The sequence below is a fragment of the Monodelphis domestica genome, chromosome 2 (genome assembly GCF_027887165.1).
Source record: "Monodelphis domestica isolate mMonDom1 chromosome 2, mMonDom1.pri, whole genome shotgun sequence".
Classification (NCBI taxonomy): domain Eukaryota; kingdom Metazoa; phylum Chordata; class Mammalia; order Didelphimorphia; family Didelphidae; genus Monodelphis; species Monodelphis domestica.
The window spans coordinates 72,101,689-72,128,404 of record NC_077228.1 but is presented as its reverse complement, the minus strand read 5'-3'; the positions used below and the strand labels follow the sequence as shown (position 1 = coordinate 72,128,404).

Sequence of the window (26,716 nt, the reverse complement as noted above, 5' to 3'; positions counted from 1 at the left end):
GGAGATTTCAAGAAGTTCTAGTCTAACAATCTTGGAGAGACAGGTGTCTATTATCTTTTGAAAGACTCATAGCTAACAGGGGCTGCTAGGTAGTACAATGGATAGAGCACCAGGCCTAGAGGTAGGAGCATATGGGTTCAAATATGATCTTAGACAATTCTCAGCTTTGTGACCATGGGCAAGTAACTTTACCCTTATTGCCTCGTCCTAACTGCTCCTCTAACTTAAAATTGAAAGTAAAAAAGAAGATAAAGGTTTAAAAAAAAAAAGATTTATAGGGATAGAGATTCCAGTTCCTTCCTCAAAATTAATTAGTTGTGTTTCAAATTCTTCAAGGAGACATGTAAGAAAAACAGCCCCTCTATTCCTAACTTCCCCCTTCAAAATCATTTCTAGCTTCTGCCTTGCCTCCCTACCTAAAATAAATATGTTCATGAGAGAAAACAAGGATGGTGGTTTAATGATCATTTTGTATTACCTGTATAGCTCATGTAGTTGTTGAACGGTGTCCCAGAGAAGTGGTTTTGGCCACAGGTGTCATTAGTAGGTTCTGGGTCCTGACACAGCTTACTTTTGGGTGTGGGAGCTGTGTCAGCACAAAGGTCACCTGTGTCCATGGTTGGAGTAGTCTCCCTGCAGGGATCATCACAAGATTCCCTTTCACTGACTCCTTTGAAGACATGGTACAGCCCCAAGACATGTCCAACCTCATGGATCATGATGTTGGTATGGCCAGGCATTCCATAATAGGTTGGGTTGAGGACCACACCACCTGGAAGAGAAGGTATGGGATACATCCTTAAAAGGAGAGCAAATAATCAATCTCCTCCCCCAGGGCAAACATATTCCCTTGATAAACTTCAAATGCTCAATTTTAGCCTCCATGAAGATAATTTGATTTTTTATTACTCCCAGTGACAGTTGTGGGGAGGCAGCTGGGTGTTGCATTGGACAGAGTGATGGGCCTAGAGTCATGGAGACATCAAATAAAATCCTGCCTCATACAAGCTTGTGATCCTGGGTAAATCATTTAACCATTGTCTGCCTTAGTTTCCTCAATTTTAAAGTGGGAATATAGTATTAATATTATATTAATATATATTATATATATTATATAATATATAAAATAATAATATAATATATAATAATAATATAGTATTAATAGTATCAATCTCACAGACCTCTTTGAGGATCAAATGAGACCAATTTGTAAAGTGTTTAACACAATGTATGACAGAGTAGATATTCAATAAATAGCTGTTTCTTTCCTCCCTATATGACTTAAACAAGACTTTTAATATTTCTGTATATTAATTTCCTCATTTGTAAGATGAAAGGGTTAAATTTGATGGTTCCTAAGATACCTTTCATCTCTAAATCTATTCTCTTTAGACCAATTTTATACTTTCTTGATCAAAAAGTCACTTACAATTTTAATAATAACAATAATAATAATAAACAGTGCCAGGCTCATCACAAAGAAAGACTAAAGATCTCCAAGTGTTGCAATTTTTATCCATTTGCTTTCAGATCCATTCAATATTCAGATTTTTGTTCCTCCATTCAACACTTTTGCCAGCCCCTAGAAAAACTGAACAGTTCCAACATTGTCTTTCTTTCCTTTTTAAAAGATATCTACATGTTTAAGTAAATTTGTCATCTTGGTTCCCAATAAGATATCATCATCATATAAATAGAAAGTTGAGATTCCTTGAAAGCCAGAAGATTTCAATCAATGTCAGGAGTTTCACTATCATGAACAAAGTCATCATAATAACCATCATCATATTGCATAAACAATTAGACTTTCAATACTTCAAACAGTCATCTCAAAATGTGCCTTAGGAGAGCCAAACTGAGGAACCAACTGGATTTCTTCACATTTCATTTCCTAGGTGTCATTTTAGGTGCTGTGTGTGTGTTTCTATATGTCTGCTCTCTCTCTGTCTCTTGTCTCTGTCATTAGAAAGGAGGGCAAATCTGGAAACCAACTTGTTCTTCATCATTAAAGAAGACCCACTCATTCTCCAAGAGGGAGGCAAAGAGCCTATGGACTGAAGTATCATTGATTTATGTCTGAAACGGCTATGAGGTCATTAAGTTCAACTGCTTCTTTTGACATATAAGAAAAATGAGGATCAGAAATGCTGTCCAACCCTGTGACGACAAAATCTAGCCTGACATTGCTTCCTCTCCCTTGCCATTCAGCAAACAGTTCCCTTCTAGACAATTCAACTTTGATTGTTTTGAATTGGGCTCTAAAATCCCTCTGGTGATATCTGTCATTTGTACAGGAAAGAAACATGTGATTTGCAATCACCAGGAAAGAATGATACTAGAAACAGAATATTCTAACATGAGGGAAATAAAGAGGTAGCACAGAAAGAGAATAAGGTAGAAATAAACAATAAGCCATCATAAACTGAAAGCCATAGTTTGAGTCTGAAATGTGTAATTTTATAATCTAATAATATTCTACTCTGAAAGAATTCTAGGACCTTCTCAAAGGAATTTGTTATAAACAATTCATGGAAAGCAAGATGCATAAAATTCAGAATAATGTGTGTTTTCAACCATCCAATCAGCTGACCTAAGCACCAGAGTAAATTACTATTGAATGTTTCTATAGCCACAATTATAAACAACAGAAGGTATGAGAACTGAAATTAAATAATCAGTTTGTACAATAGGGTCCTCTGCTTTCTCTCTCTTTCTCTGTCTCTTCCTCTCTCTCTTCCTCTCTCTCAATATATATGGGTATATGTATGTGGGTATTTTATACATATATACAGACATACATGCATATATGTTTACATATATTAAAAACATTCTTGAGCTCATAGAATAGTAAAAAAAATCCATCTGTTTGCATAATGATGTCAAACAATCTAATCTCCCTCGCACTCTCTCTACCTTTCTTCTCATATGTTTACAATTATAAAACCTGAAAAAAACTTGTGAAAAAGTAGTGAGTTCCTCGCTGAAAAAACACACATTGACCCATGAACATCCTCTAGTACCCTCACAAACATACACACACAGAAGGAGGGGTAAGACAGGAAAGGCACATTCATAGCTCAGAAATTTTTTAAGTTATAATAAAAACAAAGTTTAAAAAAATAGTTGTCTCAAGCCAAAAACAAGTCTGAGTGAGGCACCAAGGGTTGTTGCCCAAGAACTAAAAAGAGGAATGCACACAAGAACTTAAAAAGCAAGAAAGGATGAAAAGGCTCCAAACAATGATAATAAATACTAAACGAATACTAAAATCCCAGAAAAAGACCACTCTGCTGGCCATCCCATCTGATGAACCAATTCATTTCAGTGGTACTACTGGTATTCTGAAATGGATTACTCCTACCTTCAAGTAGGATCTGTAATTCTTGTTATAGGAGCAAAGTTAGAAGCACAAAGAGAAAAGGCTATTGGAGAAAACATGTGCCAAACCTTCCTTACTCTCCTGGGGATGCATGAGAAATAAAAGGCATATTGTTAACATTAATCATTCAACCAATTTGGAATGGTCCTATAAAACTCTTACCCACTCACCACCATCACTAAAGAAGTTCTCTTTTCCTTTAAGAAGGGTGTAGTCTAGACCTTCTACTATCTAGTATCTTTCAATCTATTCAAGGTAAACTTGAATGACCTCAGCTTTTCAGTGGACCCTGGCATCTGGCTGGTTGTGTATTGATTCTTGCCAAAACAAATGAACAAAGTTAATGGCATTGAGTAGACAACACTCTTTTGGTCTTCCCCACTGTTAATTCTGGAATAACCATAATTGTGGAGCCAGATAGTTAAAGCTGAGCCTAAAACATTTGTGCATGCATTAGTAATTTTACTTTATTGAATAAGGTTAAGCACTGGTCAGACATTACGCCAGGTACTGGCAATACCAGAGGGTATAGAGAGAAAAAAAAAGCAAAATAGCCCTATGTTCAAAGTTCTTACTACTAAGGGAATACCACATGTACATAAAATATTAAATGAAGCAGTGAAAGAGAAAATAGGTCAAGTTGAAATGAAATAAAATGGAAATCAATAAAGAGAAAGAATACTGAATAGATCAATCAGAAAAGGCTTCATGGAAGACATAGCAACTAGCAATGAATTAAGCATTCTGAAATGCCAAGCTAAAGAAAAGTGCAGATGACTAGAGGAGGGAGAAAGTTTGTAGTTCAAAGGCTGGAATTTAAAATGTATGAGGAGTAGTAATGTGAAATCAGGTAGGTTTAAAAAAAATGGTAGGTTGAAACCAGATTATGGAGGGTCTTAAATGCCAGGCTAAGACATTTGTATTTTTTCCAAGAGGAAATAGGGAGCCACTGGAAATTTTCTAACAAGAAAGTAGCACATTCAGATATCTGTTTTAACATGATTACATTGACAACTATGTGAGAGATGGACTAGAGTGAAGAGAATAAACTCGGGAAATAAGACAGAAAGGAGATAAATTAGGGAACTATTATCACAGTCCAGATAGGAGGCAACGTGGGCCTGAACAAGCGAAGAAAATGGTTGAAATCCAAGAGATGTTATTTAGTGTATTAAAAGGATACTGGGGTCTCTATTGTAATAAAAATAGAAACAACTAGACATGGCATTTGACTAGGCCTGAAAATGGGAAAAGAGTCAAGAGTAAAAATAAAAACACAATCTAAATTAGAACAGATAATTTTGAAGAAAGGACATGTTGAACACCTTGAATTTAATTTACCAATGGGATATTCAAGTAGAAAAATTCAACAAGCAGTAGGATATCTAAGACTGGAGTTCAGAAAAGTGATTAGAGCTAGATAAATTGGGTTATGAATCATTTGCATATGTATAGTATTTAAACCATTCATTCAAAAATGTTTTGAGTGCCTACTATAAATAAAGATCAGTCTTAAGCACTGTAGAAAATACAAAGAAGAATTAAATAACTGTGCTCCTGGAACTGGCAGACTTTTATGAGGAGATAAGATGCTAAGAATAAGTAGAAAAAGATACTTGATAGTCCAAGACATGAACCACAGACAGTGAGAAAGTATAAATAGTGTTTTAGGAGATTCAAGTAAGGGGATGGTTCCTAGATACCCAATATGAACAAGGAAAGTACCTGATAAGTGAGAATCACCAGTCCTAATTGTACTACATACCATTGTTCTGAAAGAACTAAAAGATTTCATCACCAATGGTCTTCAAAACATCAGGGAGAATGGAAAATGTGCCACAGAGTTAGAAAAGGGCAGATATTATACCTATTTCTCCCTCAAAAAGGAAGAATATAATCTTCAAATTCCTAGTTGAGAGAGCCTAACTTGAATTCCTGGAAGAAGTGTAGAATGCATTATCAAAGGTATTATTAAGGAATATCGCAGAAAAGAAATGGTTATCATTAAATCTAACATGGTTTACTATACCAAAATATTGTTATTTTTTTCATAAGATTACTAAATTAATAGATGAAGAAAATATAGTTTATCACCATATCACTAGGAAAAAAAAAAACCTTTTATAAGATGATAGACATAGAACAATAAGGAACAAGAAAGACTATCTAGTCCAACCCCCTCATTTTACAAATGGAGAAAATGAGGTCTAGGGAATGAAAGGATTTGCCCAGGATTGCATAGATAGCATGTGGCAGAATGAAGATTCTTTTTGAGTTTCTTGGACTGTAAACCCAATTATCTATCCAGGGAAGACAGAGAATGATTTCAATAAATGCAATGAAAATGGAAGGCAAATGTGGAAAATTAGGGATGAAAAACTGAAAAAGCCTGTGGCCAGCATTCCAGATCTTGGGACAAGCCATGATCACTGCTTATATCTTCAACTAATTGCTTAATTATCTATGTAGCTTATGTTGTGTGAGTCCCCAGGATATATAGAAAACCAAAGAAGTAGGGGGGGAAGAGTTGGTGCCAGTGAGAAGATGGCCTGGAAAAAGGAAATCATGGTATGGAATAATGGCAATCTGGAGCAAAGCTGGCAAAGGTTCTGGTCAGTGGAGTGGCTGATGATGAGCTTGGAAGGGACATGAAGTAAAAATTACATTCTCAGCAGAGGGCCATTCCTCAGGCCCTACATATTGCAGTGAGGCATAATCCAAGTAACCTAGTACTTTTGTGGGAATTATCTATCCTATTTAATGGGGGTAGGGTGGGGAATGGAGTTTGCCACCACTTAAATAAAGTTACAGGTAAAATGCTTATCTGATTTGCAAGATGACACAAAGATTTGAGTGATAGCTAGCAGGTTGGCTGACATAATCAAAATCCAAACAAAAACTCAACAGGCTAGAACATTTATGCCAAATCTAAGAAAATAAAATTTAATATGAATGAATGTGGAGTCTTAAATTTGAGTTCCTAAAATCAACCTGACAAATATAAGTAGGAGAGGTATTACTAGATAGTGTCTGCTGTAAAAACAATCCAAAGATTTTAGTGCACTTCAAACTCAACATGTCAAAAGGATGATGAGGCAGCCACAGAAAGCTACTATGTTCTTAGTCTATTTGGAGAAGAATAATGACTTGCAGAAGGAAATCTTTCTTTACTCTTCCCTGGCCACATGTGAAATATAGCATTCAGGACCATTTACCACATTTTGGGAAGGACTCTGATAAGCTAAGAGAGCATTCCAGAGGAAGTGTCAATGAGAGGGTGAATGTCTTTGAGATCACATCCAAAGGAATACTGGGTGGAGGAACTATATGCTTTGCCCAGATTAAAAAGGAGGTTTGGGTGGAGCATGAGAGCTGCTTTCAAGTATTGAAAGACTGCCACATGGAAGAGGAATTAGAAACCCATCTCAGATCCTGTGAGGTCATCATTCTGTAAATTGTAGCTTTGGGAATTATGGAAAACTTCAGAGAAGAGATAGCATTTAAGATGGACCATAAAGAATGGGAAGAAGTTGCATGAGCATAAATATAATAAGGGACATTTCATGAAGAAGGAAAAACATGGGCAGAAGAATGGGAATGGGAAAGAGATGTATGTGTTTAGGGACCAACATAATTAAACTTCATCAATGTACAAGTGTGAGTGAGGTGGTGCAAAGTGAAATAAAGTTGTTTTCAGTTAAATTATGGAGAATTTGAAATGCCAAAACCATAATAAATTGACTTTATTCCATAGCCAATTGGTAATTGAAGGATTTTGAATACAGAACCACTGAATTTTACTTCTTCTTTAAGTCATACCCCAACAGATATGTCTTCTACAACAGGTAAGACCATCTGGCCTTTTCTTGAAGACCCCTGTTAAGGGAAATATACTATCTCCCCACAGAACCAATCCTACTTTGGCATAGTTCTAATTGTTTAGAAGTCCTTCCTCATACTGTGCCAAAATCTTCACCCCTGAAATTCCACACATTGCTTCAAGTTCCTCCCTCTGGGACTTATCTGTTGAACTCTAATCTCTCTGATAAATGATAACTCTTCAGTGTCTTGAAAACAGTTGTCAAGTCCCTCTACTAAGCTCTGCCCACCCAACATTCCAATCACCTCCACACCCACTTTCTCATAACAAGTAGCTCTCTACTCTCTACACATCCACTGTTTTTACTGCAGTGTTCTATCACAACTCCTTCCTTTTTGCACCAAGGACAATTAATTTAGTACTTCCTGTTTGAGATTTCTTTCATCTACCCTGCATAGATTTTGTTGTACCTATTTAAATGTTATCTCCTCCATTAGAATATGAGCTTTTTAGAGGGAAGGAATTGTTTTGGCCTATCTTTGTCTCTAGGGGTAAGATTGTTTTGTCCATCAGAATGGGATCTCTTTGAGGTCAGAGTTTGCATTTTTCTCTTTTATTTGCACCCTCACTTTAAAATACATGTTAACTTTGCTTCTTACTTCTCTGGGAGAAGATGGTCTGACTCAATCTCTCTCTGGGCCCCAGGAAGAATTTGCAGCTACTCCTGCCTGGAACTTTTACTGGTTTGTTTGTCTCCTCCTGAACTTCTAGTCTTGGTGAGGTTAGCTTATCTCAGTTGTGGAAAGGAAACTAGACTGACAGTTGGTGGGGGAAGGGGCATTATCCCCATTTTTTCACATCCTCCCCATTTCCTTTCCCAATAACCAGGAAGTCCTCGACAGAGCCAACTCCATCAGCATCGAAGTAATGGTCCTCAAAACCCAGCTACGATGGTCTGGACACGTCCTCCTCATGGACCCACAGCAAATACCAAGACAGGTGTTCTATGGTGAACTGTCAGCTGGACTCAGGAAACAAGGCTGACCAAAGAAAAGATTCAAGGATCAGCTAAAGTCCAACTTGAAGTGGGCTGGCATTACACCAAAGCAACTAGCACTCACTGTCTCTGACAGAAGCAGTTGGCAAACCCACATTAACCAAGCTGCCACCACCTTTGAAGATGAGCGACTTCGACGTCTTGCCGCTGCACGTGAACGCGGACACCAGGCCAAAGCCACACCTCCCGTAACCACTGGCGTCCCAGGCCCCGTGTGCCACAAACTCTGCGCTTCAGCCTTTGGACTTCAAAGCCACATGAGGGTACATCAATAGATGATAATGCACAAAGACAATCGTCATTCTCGGTCACCAAGAGACTACTGCTAAACATTACACAGTGCTTTCCTATTCATTATTCTGAGCTTCTTTCTGTCCTACAATAAGTAAGCACTGAGGATCAATCCAATTAGTCCATTTTTTTCCTTTTCTTCCCAAGATGCTTCTAACCAAAGGAAGGGATTAAATTTCTATTTGCAATTAGTCTAGTTTTCTACCTCCTCTCTGTATCTGATGTGCCATAGACTTTTATGCCACTTCAACCTCACCACATCTCTTAACTAACTCCAGGATCCAGGTTGCAACTCCTCCCCTCACATTTCCCACCCCCCAACCCCATCCCAGGCTCTTAGAATAAAGTTCCTGCTATTATAGAATCTTGGGAGAATGCTTTGAGTAGATGAAGCCTGATTGGATGGAGAGAAAGCAGTCAGTAGCCAGAACTTTTATCCAAGCAAAGGTAGATTTCCATCATTGGAGCAATTTATCAGGGTCCCTATACTGAAAACATGGGGTTTGAAAGGTTTAGTACTGAAGGACAAAGGCCTCCCAAATGACCACTAGTGCATAATTGATTTTTGCTTACTCAAGCTTACTCAAAGACTTCAATTTACTGTCATAGTCATGCCATACCCTCTGTTCAGAACCATGAGAAGTCTGTCATATTCAGTGTCAAACAGCTCTTTCCCAGGTACATAAGGTTAGGGCTTTCATTGTTATTGATACAATACAATCTCTTGGTCCTATACTTGCCTTTAGGTTCATGGTAAGTAAAGAGCTATACTTGGGGTGAGAAAGACCTGAGTTCAAATCCTGTTTCAGATATATAAAAGCTGTTACTCTTGTCCCCTAGTGTCCCTCCTTCTGATTGGAGGATGGAGAGCTCTCCTCAGAAACTCTGTTTAAGTAGGAAACCCAGGCAAGACATCTCTTCATCTTCTACCATTATGCCTCAAAAAGGAGTATCTTTTCTCCTTCATCCTTTTCTGCTTCCTTTTGATGTGTTCCTCCATTAGATTGTAAGCTCTTGAGGACATGGATTGTCTTTCTTTTTTTCTGCATAGTGTAGTGCCTGGCATACTGACTATTTCCCCATTAACCTCTCCTTGCTTTATTTGTTTTTGTTTTCTTTAATTTGTAAAATAAGGAGAATTGAACTTGATGGCCTCTAAGGTCCCTTTCAGGTTTGGATCTATGATTCTCTCCTGTGCACTTCCTTTTTCTACAATCTACAATTGAGCTAAGCAAATATGTCCTTCAGTCCTATTGCAGGATGAAGGTGAACTACCTTTGGTAATATGGTCATAAGTGACACTGAGTTACTTCTTAGCTGTTTGGAATGAAGGCACATTATAGTGCAAAGGCAAACAATTGCACTTGATATGTTAAAGTCATTAGTCTCAACAAACTATATCCCAGGGTAATTTGAATTGTAGAATTATGGAGGAAATAGAACTTGAGATGGATGGGCTATTAGCCTATTATCTTTTTTTCTGTGAAGTATGAGGTAAAAAAAAAAAGTCAATGAAGAAGAAGAGAAAGGACATGGGAGAATGGAAAGAGTATTAGATTGGGAATCATTGGTCTTGATTTCAATGGCTGGCTCTGTTACTTGCTCCTTGTGTGACTAGGCAATCACTTAACCTCTATGGGCCACAGCTGCCTCATTTGTGAAATGAATTGGTTGAACTAAATAATGTCTACGTGTCCTCCCACCTCTAAATCTATAAGACTATAAGATGGAATTTATTGTTCAAGGAGAAAAAATAATCATTGGAACAATCATTGGGAGAAAATGAGAATTAATAAGTAAAGAGTAAAATGACTGGCATGGAGTCATGAGGCTCCTTTGATATTTTTCACAACAAATGTGTTACCTATATAAGAACATTATACTTTAATGGATCATGTCTACATTGTGTTACTATGAATTGTGGATGTGAACTCTGGCTCTATTATTAATTTTCTAGATGGCCTTGAAGAAGTCATAACTTCTCTGGTCTTCAGTTGCTTTATGTGCTAAATGAGAAACAAGGCTAAATGATTTCTAAGTCCTATTTAACTCTAGATATATGATGATGCTGTTCTATTCTCCTTCCAACTCTATATGCAAACATTATCCTCTCCATTTTATAGATTAGGAAACTGAAGCTTGAAGGGATTGAATGGCTTGTCTAGAGGTGGTCCTCAGTATTCAGAAAAGGGAGTTGGTAACAGCATTAAAGTTTGATGATGGACTGGGAATGACTTAACTATTAACAACAATTCAAGGAGACATCACAATTCCAAGGGACTTGCAGCAAAAAAAAAAATGGCTTTCTACTGCTATAGAAGAAACTGAAGGTGTCAATGCAGTTTAAAGTATTTCATACTTCACTTTGTTTTCTCCATGAATTTTCCTAATGTGAGCAATATGTTTTTCTTTCACATTATGAACATAGAAATATGTATATATGACAGCACATATACAATCTATACTATATTACCTGCTATCTTGAGGTAAGTGGAAGGGCAGAAGGGAGGGAGGGAGCATGGATCACAAAAGGTCAGAAAACAATGATTGAAAATTGCACTGATATTTAATCTGGAACAAAATTGAAAAACTTATAAGAAAAAAAGTGTTAGACTAGATGATCTCCAAGATCCCTTCCAGCATCAAGATTCAAACATACTATGATAAATAATTTTTAGAAGAAAAACTCCTTATAAAATCTACATGCATTTTAGTTATATGGGCCTGTGTTTTTATTCCCTTCAAATTTGACCAAAAATTGTTACTTTACTGTCTCCCTGAAAATACTGCTAGAGGGTAAGGCTTTTACATGTTAGGTGGGGGTACAGAGGAGGTAATAAATAAAATAATCCTGACTTCAAGATTGGGATACTTGCATAAGGCTCACCTCATTGGTGGAAGCCACATGTAAACAACCCAGGTGAACACGAATAACATATATGAGCAGGATGCACACATGGTATGAATGAATTAATTTATCAAATAACTTTTATCTTTACAGGAAGTACTTATTAGAAGAAGCCTCATTATTGTCAGTGACATCAAGTGAATTACGCAAAGTAATATAGACACCTAATGTTAAAGAAATATATGCATATATATTTCAAAGAAATAGAATATAGATACCAAATGTCAAAGAAAAGATTTGAACCCAGCACTGTCAGAAGTAACAATTAAAATTGCTTATTTCAGTATTTCTAAAAGGAAGAGGGATACCTCATCACTCTATTAACATAAATAAGCATAATGCATATATATCATAAGGATATGGTTGATGTCCATTGCTTTTCTTCCTCATTTTTCTTCCCCTTTTTATCCTCATTCCCATCTCTTTCTTTCTCTGCCTTTCCTTAATGATGTGCTAGTCTCCTACTTGTTTCCTATTCCCCATGCCAGTCTCCAAACCATGCAGCTCATGCACACACACATGCACACACATTTTTTTGGCAGTATTCTTTACATTTCCCAATTTTTATTCATTAAGTGTGTTTGAACAAGAAATTGGAGGTGATTATTCAGGCACTTGTAAACCAGAACATGACTTCCATTTTATGGACATATCATGTTCAACCTTAAAAGTTTTATAATGCCATAATGGGATTGCTTTAAAGTAATTTTAGCCAGTAGCCTGCCCAAATTTTCATGACAAGTGGATTCAGAATTTAGTATTTTTCTTTTCCCACTCCCCCCTTCTTTGTCCTGCTTCTGAAAGGACTGGGGAAAGTAAGTATATTTCTAGCTATCCCTATGGGAGTTTGATTACATGCTACATAGAAGAATCAAGTTCTTACCATCTTTTTTTTTCTCTTTTAATCCCTCAATAGAATATGTTTTCAAAAAACATTTGATGAAGGAATTGTGTTCTGATAGAGTTCACTTCCCTACTCACCTCCAATAATGTCGATCGTCTACCTCACAAGTTTTTCAGTGGTCCTAAAGTAGGCTTAAACCCTTCTCCACCTCCTGGAACTATAGTTGGCAATGAATTTCCAGGGAAACCTCTCCTTGGCATTCTTCAGAAAGAAAGGTAGGAATTTATAGAGCAGTGTGTAAGCAGAACAAGGAGAAGGAGCAATCAGAGTTTTGTTTTCTCTTTTTTGAGTTATAGGCATGAAGATGTAAGGATCTGCGGATGCTACAAAACTATAAAAGAACAAACTTGAACCCAAAGAAGATATATGAGAAAACACCTCCACCATTTTCATGAGAGTCTAAGGGAGGGCAGTCCATAGGTATGGAAGACTGAATAGAGTGTCAGATTGTTTTTTCAGTGTATCAATCAACTGTCATGGTTTTTTTTTTCTTTTTTTAAAAAAATCTTTGGTATAAAAGATGTCCCTTTTGAAAGAGAAAAGGATACAGGGGGAGATTGTAGATAATATTTTAAAGTATCAATAAAATATATCTTTTTTAATGATACTTGGTAGTCAAAACTTTTAAATCTAGTAAACATTTGCCACCAGCTCTTGGTGGGGGAAAACATTAGAAGTCTAGGTTGTTTCTAGGTTGGGAAGGAAAGATCATTGTATTATGCTACTATGTGCAGTGCTAGAGAAAACATTTACTCCACAGATTTCACTGTTATAGGACATAACTGATAAAAAAAAGAACATGTGCTTACAATTTTATCAGGATTTTGGGGGTGACCAGATGAAGGCTGATTGTTGGCATATGGCCAATGATGAAAAATGAATGATATCATCCCTGCTGCAGAGAAGATCCAGCCACCAAAAGGTAGTAGGAGAGATAATGGACATGTTGTGAAAAGTATATTAAATTGAATGGAAAGACTGAGTGAAGAGGGAAAAGAATGCTTGACAGGAAGAAATTTGGAGAGAAAAGGAAGTATGAGGAAGTATCACCAAGTATCTTGGTTAAGCATCTCCCCTTCTTCAGGAGCTATTAGAGCACTCTCATTGAGCCAAACTGGCCTTCTTATGTTTCCTTACCTATGATATTACACCCCTCATCTCTATCCCTTTCCACTGTCTATCCCTCATGATTGAAATGTATTCCCTCTCTATCTCTCCCTTTCAGAATCTCTAGTTTCCTTTAGGATTCAGCTCAAGAGATTTATGTTTGAAGCCTTTCCTTGTTTCCCAAGCTAATGATGTTCTCTCCACCTCCCCACCCCAAATGTTGCCTTGAATTTTTTATATGTGTGTATGCATGCATGTATATATATGTATACATCTATCTCTTTATGTGTTCATATATATGTGTTTATATAATGTTACATAATAGCATTTCTGTTGTTATGTATGTATGTATGTATGTATGTATGTACACACATACATTTATAGGTACCTATTGTCTACCCTATTGGAATGTAAGTTCCTTGAGGCCAGAACTTCTTTTATTTTTGCCTTTACATTCCAAATACTTGGAACATAGAAAGCACTTAATAATGATCCATTAGTTTCTTATCTCCTTTAGAAAATGAACTGCTTGCATGGGGCCTGACTTAAAGTAGATGTTCAATTAACCCCTTATTGAACTGACTCAATTGTTGATTGACTGATGTGGAAAGTGTCAGTGTTGGTGACAAGAACTTTGCAAATTTCAAAGAGCCATGCCTTATTTGGCTAAGGAGCTCATGGCACTCAGCTTAATACAAGTGCAAGAAGCAATAAGAATGTCACTGTGACATCTGATCCAGACTCACACAGCTTCTCCAAATTTTCTTAGCCTACTCTGTTTCTGGTTCCAGTTATTAGAGAAAGACATCACCAACTGCAAAAGGACCCTTTTCCACAAACCACATAGGATAATTTGGTGGGGGTTGTTCAGCACCTGGAACAGCGATTAGAGTAGTTCAGGCAGCCTCAGCAACAGTAGCCAATGCCACTAATATACTATTAATGGAACTGAATTGATCCAATTATTCTGAAAAGCAATTTGGAATTACACATTACATGTTAATAAATAGTCCCTGGCCTTTGAACCAGGGATCTTACTGCTATGAATATCCTCCAAGAATGTCAAGGACTGAAAGAAATTTCTGAATATACCAAAAACATTCATAACAGCATTTTAAAATTATTTTTTAAAACTCTTACCCTCTGATACTGTGTATCAATTATAAGGTGGATGAGCATTGAAGGACTGGGCAATTGGGTTTAGGTGACTTGCCCAGGGTCACACAGCTAAGAATATCTGAGACCAGATTTGAACCCTAGTCTTCCCACCTCCAGGCCTACCACTATCCACTGTGCTACTTAACTGCCCCTAGTCATTTTTATATGAACAAAGGACTGGAGACAGTCAATTGATGAACTACTTGGGGTCAGTCCCACTGACAGGGAGGGGTTCAACCAAGAGGCAGTGAGATTGAGTAATATAGCAAGGCTTTATTGTGGAAAAGGAGTGGGGAGAGGAAGGGAAAGCAGGGGAGGAGCTCACAATTGGCAGATGGCTAGGGGTCTCCACCTGGATGGAGAAGGGAGCAATATTTTATAGGGTAGTGATCTGGAATGAGGTTACCTGGGTTGTCTCTATTGGGTAATGTTGAGGTTCATGTGTCCAGATGATTGGATGGCCCAAAGGGGGTTGGCTTGGGGGGTAGAGACTTTTGGTTCCCAGGCTTGTATAGTCCTTAGTATGGTCCAGACAATGTCAATCCAGAACATCAATCCATCATTCATTTGTCAGGTCACAGCATGGGAAATAACACTGCCCTAATAAGTGGAACTACTTGCTTTGTTCTGGAGTTCCAGCAAGTGCAGGGGAAGGTGTCGGGATTGATCTCAATAGTGATTGGGGAAGGGGAAAAGGGGTTTTGTTGCCAGGATCTATCACTTGGTAGTCAGTGTCCACTGATTAGGGAGAAATGAAACAAAATGGGACTCATGAATGTGACAATCTCATTGTGCAGCTAAAGAAGCAGCAAATGAATTGATGTAAGTAAAACCACAAAAACATTATACACAATGACTGAGACAATGTAAATAACACACACACACAAACACACACACACACACATGCCAAAAGAAAGAAAGAAATTCAATGCTATGTAACGATAATGATCAAATTTGTCTCCAGAGAAGAGGTGAGAAATGTAATCCCTTCCCTTATTTTTAGAGGTGGAGGACTATGGGGCTGTAACTTTGCATATACTATCAGGTTCTTTTGATGTGTTTGATTAAATTAGTTTAACTATTTTATTTCCTCTCCTTCTTTACTTAGTTACTAAGGAGATTTTACTGAGTAAGGAGAGAGGAGAGGAATATATTTGGAAAAGAAGATTATATGAAATAAAAGGAAAGGTTAAGGGAACAAGTATTTATTAAGCACTTTTTTTTGCCAAATTTTAGTTTATTGGATCATCCCATGGTCAAGGCTCCAAGTTCTCCTTCTACAAGCTTTTTCTTCCTTCACTTCTCCCAACACACACACACACACACACACACACACACACACACACACACACACACACACACACATATATATATATGTTTTCCAGCCCATTCTACTTTTAGAACAAATTATATGTCAGGCACTGTACCAAGTGTTTTACAAATTTTGTCTCATTTTATTCACACAACAACACTGAAGTATAGATGCTATTATCATTCACTTTTTGCATTTGAGGAAATTGAGGCAAACAGAGTCTTAGTTACTTGCCCACAGTCATGCATTTAGTAAGCAAATGTCATAGTATCATTTTTTAAAGTAATACCCCCTTCTCATAATATTTACAACATCTTCAAATAGGATACTCCTCCAGAGCTAGTGATGATATCTCCATCCATTTTTGTTAGTAGCTAGAATAAACTTTAAATTTTCTAGAGGCAGGACCAGCTTGTCATTTAGATATAACCTTATATCTTTTCAAGGAATCAGGCCTCAGTGTCTTTCATGATTGGAAAATTGGGAGAGATTAAAATTGGTAGACAAAGCCTATGATGGGGCTTTATCAATACTTTAATGTGAATTTCCATTTTATATTTGAGTATCCTCATAGGAAATAAGATGCTATACTTTCAACTCTAAACACTGGCTAAGGTACAAGAGCCCATGCTAGATTACATGAATCAGTTGTATCAGTTGAGAGATGTTTGGGACTGAAAGAAAGCATTTCTAATGGGGGATTTTAAAAAGAGATTGTGTAAGGAGCTTCAGGACTACTTGGCAGGCCAAGTTGCTCCTGACATTCTAGCATATGTTAACAACACTGCCCAATTTTCTTCACCAATCATCTGTTATGAATATAATAAAAACTTTGGAACTATAGTGACTGTGGAGATCATCTAGTCCAACAACATTTTACAGATGAGGAACCTGGGGACACAGGAAGTTTAAATGATTTGCCAATTGCTGCATACGTAGCAAGTATGATGGCAGGAATGAAATATTAATATAAGTTTTCTGGATCCAAACATTGAATTCTTTTCACTATTCTACCAAGTACTGATGCATTATCAGGGAAAGACTCTTCATATTCTTTTATCACAAATCTATCATAGAGCTACCTCCCATGAATGCAATTATATTGTTAATTTTTTTTCCAATATATTGATCAGTTTTGCTGATTTTTCCCTCTTCTTTTTTTCTTTTTAAAAACAGAGTAAGGATTAAACTGAGGCATTTGATTCTACTGTCTTTGGTGGGGAGAGGGAGTACAGAATTGTTAGCACTATATCACATTGGCATCTCAGATTTTCATTCCTTCTTAATTTAGAACAAACCTACAAAAATAAAAAGTACTGCCTTATGACTCAGATGACCTGGGCATAAAATCCCAACTCATCCACTTACTACTTATTTGACCTGGGTCAAATCATTTAGCCATTTTGGGTCTCTTTATTCTCATCTGAAAAATGATGGGATGGAATGAGATCACCTTAAAACTCTATTCTGGTGCTACAGACATGACTTTATCCTCTCCTGCCCGGAATTAGAGTGACACGTATTTGATATACATAGGCCTGGCAATTTAAGGGAGTGTGGAAATGATTTGGGTGCCCTGCTACCTAATACATAAAAGGCCTAGCCCAGGGAAAATTAGTGTCAGAAATTTTCCCAGTAATTCTACTTGTTTCCAGGTAAGGTAGTTGAGAGGAGAGGGAGAGAGAGAGAGAGAGAGAGAGAGAGAGAGAGAGAGAGAGAGAGAGAGAGAGAGAGAGAGAGAGAGATGAATGAATGGATATATCCGTTGCTAGATGGATAGTTCAGTAGATAGATAGATATGTATATGTGCATATATACATATATGTGACCAATTGACCATGTTGTATTCCCCCAAATAAAACATAAATTCCTTGGTGACAAGAACTGTCTTGTTTTTTATATGTTTTCCCCATTACAAATATAATGCCTAGTACATTATAGTCTCTGAAATGATTATTGATTGATAGTGTTTTATAAATTATGAAGTGTCATAAGCATAGTGATAATTATAATAAACATAATATATAATATAAACATATATAATACAAATGTTTAGAGATATAAATATTATGCAGAAATCATTTTTCTTTCCCCCAGGGACTCATGCTTGCCTACCTGATCATTTTTCTTTTCCTTGATTATTTATTTTGTTCCAGTTTAATGATAGTAAGAGCATTGGTCTCTGATTCACAGGATTTCTGGTGGAGCCTTCCTCTGGATGGAAGTCATATTGGCAACCTACCTTTCTGCTGGCATAGAAGTCATTTATGTATTAAGGTTATGCATTTTGGACACTGGTTTTACAGTTTCCCCATTCTAAGGTCTTTTAAAAATCTTGGACTAATGCCAATGGTCTTTGTAATTTATTCCCATCTTTCTGAACGATGTTTAGAATGCACTGCACACTTCACCATTATTTATTTCAATATCTTTGATGTATCTACTGAAAAGGCCAATTTGAAAGTATATCACTTCCTTGGATTATCCCTAGAAAAGCCTAAAGCAGAAGGAAAATCACTGATAAAAATAACCATTGAAATAATTATTCATTCCTTCATCCATACACCATTCCTTCATAGCACTTCCTCTAACATAATGGAACATAGAAGAGGGCACCTTTGAGCTTAACTTAAACCATCTCTTATTTTTCTTTAGAATGTAACATCTTGGGTCTCACTCACCGAGGTGGCTGATGGCTTCCTTATCCCAAGGCCAGGTGGCAGCACCTGCCAAGTCCTCCCGGACTGAACTGGCAAAGTAGACATTGAGAAAGTGGGTGCTGTTCAGTTGCAAAGCCTCTTTCAGCTCCTTCACACTCATGTAAGCCCTGTGGAAATGGGGGAAGAGGAAAGAGCATATAAGGGATCAGTAGTATGGAAAGCAGAAGAGGAATACATTTTCTCTCTTGTAACTCCTCACCCTCTCAACTACATGGATCATGATAAGACAGGAAGCAGACCAAAACAATGAATAGATATTAAATTGGGTATTTGTTATGAAGGAAAAAAAGAGAGGGAAGTAAGGATAGGATTTTAGGGGCAGCTAGATGGCAAAGAAGATACAGTACTTGGCTTCAGGCCAAGCCTCAAATCAGAAAGACCTGGGTTCAAATTCTACTTCAGGCGGTTCCTAGCTGTGTGACTTTTGGCAAGTTATTCTGTCTGTCTCAGTTTCCTCATCTGTAAAACAGGGTTAATAAAGTACTTATCTCCCAAGGTTATTGTGGGGAATCAAGTGAGATAATAATTGCAAAGCACTTAGCACAGTTCTTGGCATATAGTAGATGCTATAAGTTAGCTTTTTGTTGTTATTATTATTATCATGAAAATCACTCTACAGTAAGTACCACTGTACCTCTCTGAAGTAGGAGCTTAGCAAAACAAAACATCTTCAATTTATGTATAATTTTGTTTCCAAGAAGTTCAAAACAATTTCAGAAGGAAATGTTAGATTTGGATTCAGAGACCTAAGCCTGAATTCTAGTTGTATTATGTACTATCTATGTGACTACTAGAAAGTCATTCAATTTCTCCTAGCCTCATTTTTTAAAATCTGTAATATGGGTATAATCGGTTTTCCTCCAACCTTGCAGAACTATTCTGGGATAAGTTCTATATAAATGTGACTTCTTGTTGTTGCTGTTTTATCCCCATATTTATATTAGAGAATTGATTGACACAAGAATCCATATTTGAAGTCTTGTCCAAATTATTTTACCCTTTGGTTTTATTACTTCTCATAAATATGGGTGCTCCCTTCAATGATGTAGATAACTCATCTGTAACTACCCATTCTATGTAACTCTCTCATATTTCTGACCAAGAGAAACTTCCCAAAATAATTCATCCCAGTTATATTAATACTGAATATAGGGGGCAGCTGGGTAGCTCAGTGGATTGAGAGCCAGGACTAGAGACAGAGGTCCTAGTTTCAAATCTGGCCTCAGATACTTCCTAGTTGTGTGATCCTAGACACTTCACTTAACCCCCATTGCCCAGCCCTTGCCACTCTTCTGCCTTGGCACCAATACACAGTATTGATTCTAAGATGGAAGTAAGGGTTTTTTTTTTTTAATACTGCATAGATTCTGAAGCCCATAGGTAATCCATCAATTTTCTTTCAGCCTCATTATTTCCTCTTGCTTGAAGATCATTTTTCATTTCCAGTCCAATTCAAAAAGCATTTATTTAACTTTAACTACCATATACCAAGCACTGTGCTAAGCTGTTGTTGTTATCTGTTCTTTGTTTTTGAAGAGGACCAATGATATCATGATGACGTCTTGGCTTTTGCATGAATTGAAGGGAGGCAGGGTTGCACAAAGTCATCAATCTCACTCTCTCTTCCTGAGTCATCAAAGTCTTATTGCAGGACAAAAGGCGAGACAATTGGCAATGGCTCTGGATAAATAGATGAACTTGGCTCCTTCAATGTCTGACCAAGCTCGAAGTGCTCCACAGCTTCAACCACCTTTCTGGCTGTTGGAACAACTTGCTTTCATCTGCACATTCCAGCAGGAGAAATTTTCACATGCTTATAGTAGACATCCTCCAACTCCCTGACATGTTCAACCTGGTTTAGTTTGCCTGCTGAGCCAGTTTTAATGCATGCTACTTTACTACTTGGAGCTTCTTGGAGCCACAGGTAAGAGTCCAAAGATAGGAAGATGGCTGAGCAGTACTGAAAAGGGTTCTGCAAGCCCTCCCACCCAAGTGCAGCGGAAAATCTTCAGAATTCCTCCTTAGGGACCCCGTTATGGTGTAAGGACTGACTTTGCAAGGCTGACACCTCCAGAAGTTTGTGATAAATAGGATGACCTGCTGGAACTCCAGAACAAAACAGGTGATTCCACTTCATATGGTACTATAACTTCCCATGCTTTGGCCTGACAAATCCGTGATGGACTGATTGATGTTCTGGATTTATACTGTCTGTACTATACTAAGGACTATACAAGCCTGGGCATCCCCTTGAACAATGGTGTAACAGGATTCAGGACTTCTCCCCTTTTCATTCAATCATGTAACTCCCCATATCTGTGTGTGTCCAATCCTATAACTTAAGTGTATAAAATAGCAAGAACCCTTTTTCTCAGTGGCCAGACCTGAGGAAAGATCCCATCTGGGTCTGCATAAGTAATGAATCTCCTTCCTTCTTTACTCTGGAGGGATATTGTGGTTTCCTGCCTGGCCAGACTGAAAATTCCACAACACAAGGTGCTGGTCCTCCTAGAACACCTCATACAACCCAGGATCATAAATTTAGAGCTACAATGATCAAAGATCATTTTCTCCAACCCTGTCATTTTGTAAATAAGGGAGATGAAATATTATGTAAAGTCCCTTCACTAGCAAGTAACCTAGATCCTCTGTCTCAAAATGCAACATTTATTACATTGTATTATCCTATCATCTAACCCAGTAACACATTCCCAAGTTCAAGCTCCCAATAACTCATTCATGTGATCCTTCCAAACCTGTGCTTTGGATATTAAACAAAGGAATATTACAGGAATTTATGTTTTGCACAAGATCTGGGAGTCGAAATTCAAGGAAATATCTTCCTTCCTACCTTGATTAGTCTATCGTAGGGCCTAGAATGGTACTACATATTTAGTAGGACACCTGATATATGTATGTATCATTTTATATGGACGTGTGGAAAGGGATACTTATAAAATATTTTTGTTGAATATGATTTTATTTATTTGAATATTTGCTCTATTCAATCAAATAAATGTTTGGATCTCTTTGTCTCTCTCTCTATGTCTCTTTGCCTCTCTCTGCCTCCCCCATCCCCTTTTTTTTCTCCTTCTTAGTGACCTCATAAATTTCCAAAGAATCAACAATTAGCACCTTGATGAGGAAGACTCCCAAATCTATATACCCAATCATCATTTCTCTATTAAAAAAAGAAAACTAAGAAAGTAGAAAAGAAGGTAGAAACAAAAACATGATAGTTTCTGAAACTTCCAGGAGTTAAACTCATTCTTATATATAAATTAAGAAATAACTAAAGGTTTCCAATTCAATGCTTGATTCTTACCTTCCACCCCCAACTTCAGAAATAACTTTTAAGGCAGAGAAAGTCATTGAAACCAAAAAACTCACAGCATGTTAAGAATGGTAAAGCAATATTTCAGGTCATTCTTATATCAACTAGTGCTAATAAAGAAATAAAAACTAACTTCAGAAGCCACACATAGAGGGAGAAAGAAGAAAGTTAAACAATAGAGTCTAACTATAATATCAATCACTTATTTATTTGTTTGTTTGTTTGTTTGTTAATTTAAAAAACCCTTGCCTTTCATTTTGGATTCAAAACTGTGTATTGGTTCCAGGGCAGAGTAATGGTAAGGGCTAGGCAATGGGGGTTAAATGACTTGTCCAGGGTCACACACCTGGGAAGTATTGGGGGTCACATTTGAAGCTAGGACCTCCCATCTCTAGGCCTGGCTCTCAATCTACTGAGCTACCCAGCTGCCCCCTAGAAAATCAGTCATTTAGAAAGTTATTCCACTCTCCATCTTAAATTCTGTTTGGTAACAATTCCAAAGATGACCCACTCCTCTAGCTTCCATTTGGATGTTTTCTTCCCTTCAGACTATAATAACCCTGAGAGCAAAGCCTCTCTTTTTTCTTATTGCTATCCCCAGTACTTAGCATACAAAGTAGTTACTTAATAAATATCTATTAGATTGAATTAAAATAATGGCGAAGAGATGGGTTGAGATGAGTGGATTAACACTGACATATGTTTTCGTTTCCTATTTGTAGGAATATGACCAGTTTCCCATATGCACACATAGTAGCCCATCTTCTGTCTTCATGCCTTTACTATCTACAATGCCTGGATTCCACTACTTCCTCACTTCTGCCTAGTTTCTTTCAAGACTCAGTTCAATAACCATCTTCTTCATTTAGGTTTTCCTTACATCCATACCCCAATTCCTTGGGCATTCCCTTCTAAAACTATCTGTATTTGCTTTATATATGTATATATAAGCATATTTTTTTGCTCAGTATCTCCACTATCAGAATATAAGACCTTGGAGGGCAGGATCCATTTCATTTTTATCTATATATTCTTTTCACTTAGGATAGAGCCTGGCCACTGATAAGTGCTTAATGAGTGTTTCTTGATAAATCATTCTACAACTACCATGATGACTACTGACCACAAAATATGTACTCATGATTATCTTTAAAGATTGCAGCTGGGTAGCTTAGTGAATTGAGAGCCAGGCCTAGAGATGGGAGGTCCTAGGTTCAAATCTGGCCTCAGACACTTCCCAGCTGTGTGACTCTGGGCAAGTCACTTAACCCCCATTGCCTAGCCCTCACCACTCTTCTGCCTTGGAACCAATACATAGTATTGATTCCAAGATGGAAGGTAAGGGTTTAAGAAAAAAAAAAAGATCACAAAGTATTTTATATCCTTTATGTCATATCTTCATGACAACTCTGTGAGACTTGTATTATAGGCATGATTATGTTTATTTTATAGATGAGGCAATCGAGGCTTAGCAATGAGAAGTGACTTGCCAGAGTCCCATCTTGCAAGTGTACTGCGTGAAATCTGAAACGAAGCCATTCTAACTCCATCCTCAATGCTATGCTGCTTCTGACACAAATCATTCCGACTAAGACTGCTACCATTACTGCTACTACTTTGTTCAACATAATAAGAGCACATTTCTCTGAAGACCTCAAAGCAACAGCCAGCCCTTTGTCTATTAATGTTATGTTAATAATTTTAAAAGAACATTAAAAACATGTGACTCCTAGCCCAGAAGGGAGAAGAACACGTATGTGCCAATGCTCAAAGCGTGCAGGACTTTACACATGGTAATAGTTGCCAATTATATAGCATTTAAGGCTTGCAAAGAACTTCACATGCATAACATTATGCGGTCTGTGCAAGAACCTTGTCTGGTAACTGCTAGTATTCTCCCCACTTAACAGAAGAAGGAACTGGAGTTCAGAGAAGCTAGGCTTGGCCATTAAGTCACAAATATCAAGAGGCAGATTTTGAAACCAGATCTTCCCAGCTTGAAGTGCAGAGTTCTATCCACTTTGCTACCCTGTAGGCATAAAACAGACCGTCTGGAAAAATTAGATGAAAGAATTATTCCATTATTCCTTTATGAATTCACATTTAGCAATGGGTCTCTGGACAAAGTGGATCCTCTAGACCTCTGCTTAGATGTCCTAAAACTGATATCTGCTTTGAAGGCTCATGTTAAGGAGATACAGGACAAACCAAAGGCTTGCTTCACCACTAGTCTGGGCCTTACTCTCTGAAAAGAGCAGGGAACATTTTTACTACATCTCTCCGGTTAAAAAGGTGCTCTTACACAAGAGTTAAAAATGCTACCCAAATAATACCTGGTTTTTGTTTTTCCCACAGACGAGCTGGAGACAGCAACGTCTCCCTATCCAGAAGCTAAACTTGAGGACAACATGACCCCCTTCCTCTGTTGCCTGTTCTGACTCCCCAACAATGCTGATGCTGTCTACTTAATTCATGTGAAGGGTGTGTTGGCAGAGAGGCCAAGAGAAATAAAACACATCTCAGAGGAGATTTCTCTTGCATTGCTTGGACCAGACTCAAAAAGAGAGCTAAGAGGAGGCTAAAGGGACAGTGGAGGGCCAGGGGGAGATCTCTCTTTCATACCAGAGATGCCTGGGAGAAATGGGCTTTAAAAATAATGTCTCTTCCTGACCTATGATATCTTGGAAAAACAGCCCTCAGACCCAGAAGCCATCCAAATTCCAGGAGGTGACGTCAGACATGATCAGAGGGAGATTCCTACTGCTTCTTTCTTGGAGACATGATGTTTTTTCACTGTCGCCTGGTTTTCCCCTGACATTAGTTGCATTTCCCTTCCTCTCTTTCTCCTCTATTATAAATAACTCTGATTTCCTCCATTGAAAGACTCTGGTGGTTTGAGGCCACGGTGAAATTAAATGATTTCAACAAGGAGCAGCTTTAAAAGGGAAAAAATTAAATGAAAGGAAAGAGAGAATTAAGAACCAAGTCCCCTCCTAATAGGATACCCAGGAGAGATGTTTTATCTTGTGGCTATTCTACATCAGAGTACTGTGGAGAAAGCCAATGTTACCTAGAGCTTTAAAATTTTAAAGTTCTCCCATTTTTCTTTGTCTTCTCATTCCCATCCCCCTCTCCAATTGTCTTGTTCCCAGAATTCCCCCGTCCCTGGCATTCTTTGGCTGCATATTACTGGTGTCTCTGTCTGTCATTTACCAGTCTTGGCTGCCACAGTAATGTCTTCCCTCATCTCCAGCAGTTCCGCTATTTTCCCTTGAGTACCCTCAAAGAGGCCTCCTGCCCCACCACAAACCTAATTAGCAGTGTCTACTCATCCCATCTCCCCAGCCAATGCTTCCCTTGCTCCCTCCCTCCCCCTCCTCTTTAGCCAACATAAATTTCCCCATCTAGACTAAAGTGTTTGTAACACATTCATGGCGAGCTGGGCGTGGTGTGCTAAGATTCCTAAATGCCACTAAGATAGAGATGCATTATAATTTTTATTGTCTATGATGGGGAACAAAGACAGAGACCATAAATAGTGAGGAAGCAGAAAAGCAAAGGGAGGGGGGAATCCATCATTTGGCTGGCTGGAACAAAATGTGGTTTATTTTAAGCATTGCTGCTGGGGCTGCTAAGCAAGGAAGAAATGAGTGTGTCCACCTTAAGTCTGCCTACCCTTCTAGAAAAACCTTTGGAGCCCTCTATAAGATGGCATAGATCCATCAATTTCAATTCAATTACCTGTCTGTTTTATACAGAATTTGGAGCTCAAATACAAGGTATTACAGTGATTACAATAAGTAAGTGATTATCTTATATACAGAGGGTAGTGAGTAGGAACTAACAGCTGGGAAGATCAGGAAGGACATCCTCTAGGAGGTCATGTTGGAGCTGAGCTTTGAAAGAAGTTGGAGATTCTAAGAGGTGGGCAGAAGAAGGAGTACATTCCCAATACAGGGGAAGCCTGTTCAAAGTCATGGAGAAGAGAGAAAGAACGTTATGGGGTGGAGGGGAGTAGGAATGGTCTTCGGCTAGAATGTAGAGTGCATAAAGAAGGAGAATGTGTAATAAGTAGGTAGCATGGAACCAGATTGTGAATGGATTATAAATGTCAAATACTAGAGCTTGTAATTTTTGTCCTAGAGACTGTAGGAACCATTGGAGTTCATTGAGTGGGAACTGATAGGATCAGATCTGTACCTTGAGAATGTCATTTTTGGAAGCTGCATGGAAATGGATTGGAGAAAGAGACAGGAGGCAGGGTGACCAATGAGAATACCATTGCTATAGTTCATATGACAGTGATGAATCTCTCAACTAGGGTTGTGGCCGTATGTATAGAGAGAAGAGGATAAACTTGTAGGGTATTATGGAAGTAGAAATGACAAGACTTGACAAATGCCTGGATACCAGTTGAGAGCATAAGTAAATGATGACTCAGGCTTAGGAAAATGGGTGGATAAGAATATATACTAAAATGAACAAAATGTAACATTTTCTCTAATCAATTGAAGGGTTTAGAAACATGTAGTATAAAGGACATGTATGATGCATGAGAAAAAATGTGAAAACTGCATTAATTTGCTAAATGCTACTCAAGATATGCCTTTATTTTCACTTTCAACCATCTTGTTCTAGTCAATTGGGCCCACCAACTATTTCTTCTTTCTCCTTTACTGGATCTGTATCCAGCAACTTTATCAACTAAAAGTGGGTCCTGTTCTGT

At 37.8% G+C, this 26,716-nt stretch overlaps 1 protein-coding gene across 1 annotated transcript in view; it reads right to left on the bottom strand.

Moving 5' to 3' along the window:
* Positions 1–26,716, bottom strand: part of PAPPA2 (pappalysin 2) — a 451,060-nt gene that overhangs the window by 274,152 nt on the left and 150,192 nt on the right. The window contains exons 4-5 of the mRNA XM_001373611.4: positions 18,618–18,763; positions 479–772 (exon numbers count right to left, since the gene is read on the bottom strand). Coding sequence (XP_001373648.2) covers positions 479–772; positions 18,618–18,763 — 440 coding nt within the window. The remainder of the gene's footprint in view (positions 1–478; positions 773–18,617; positions 18,764–26,716) is intronic.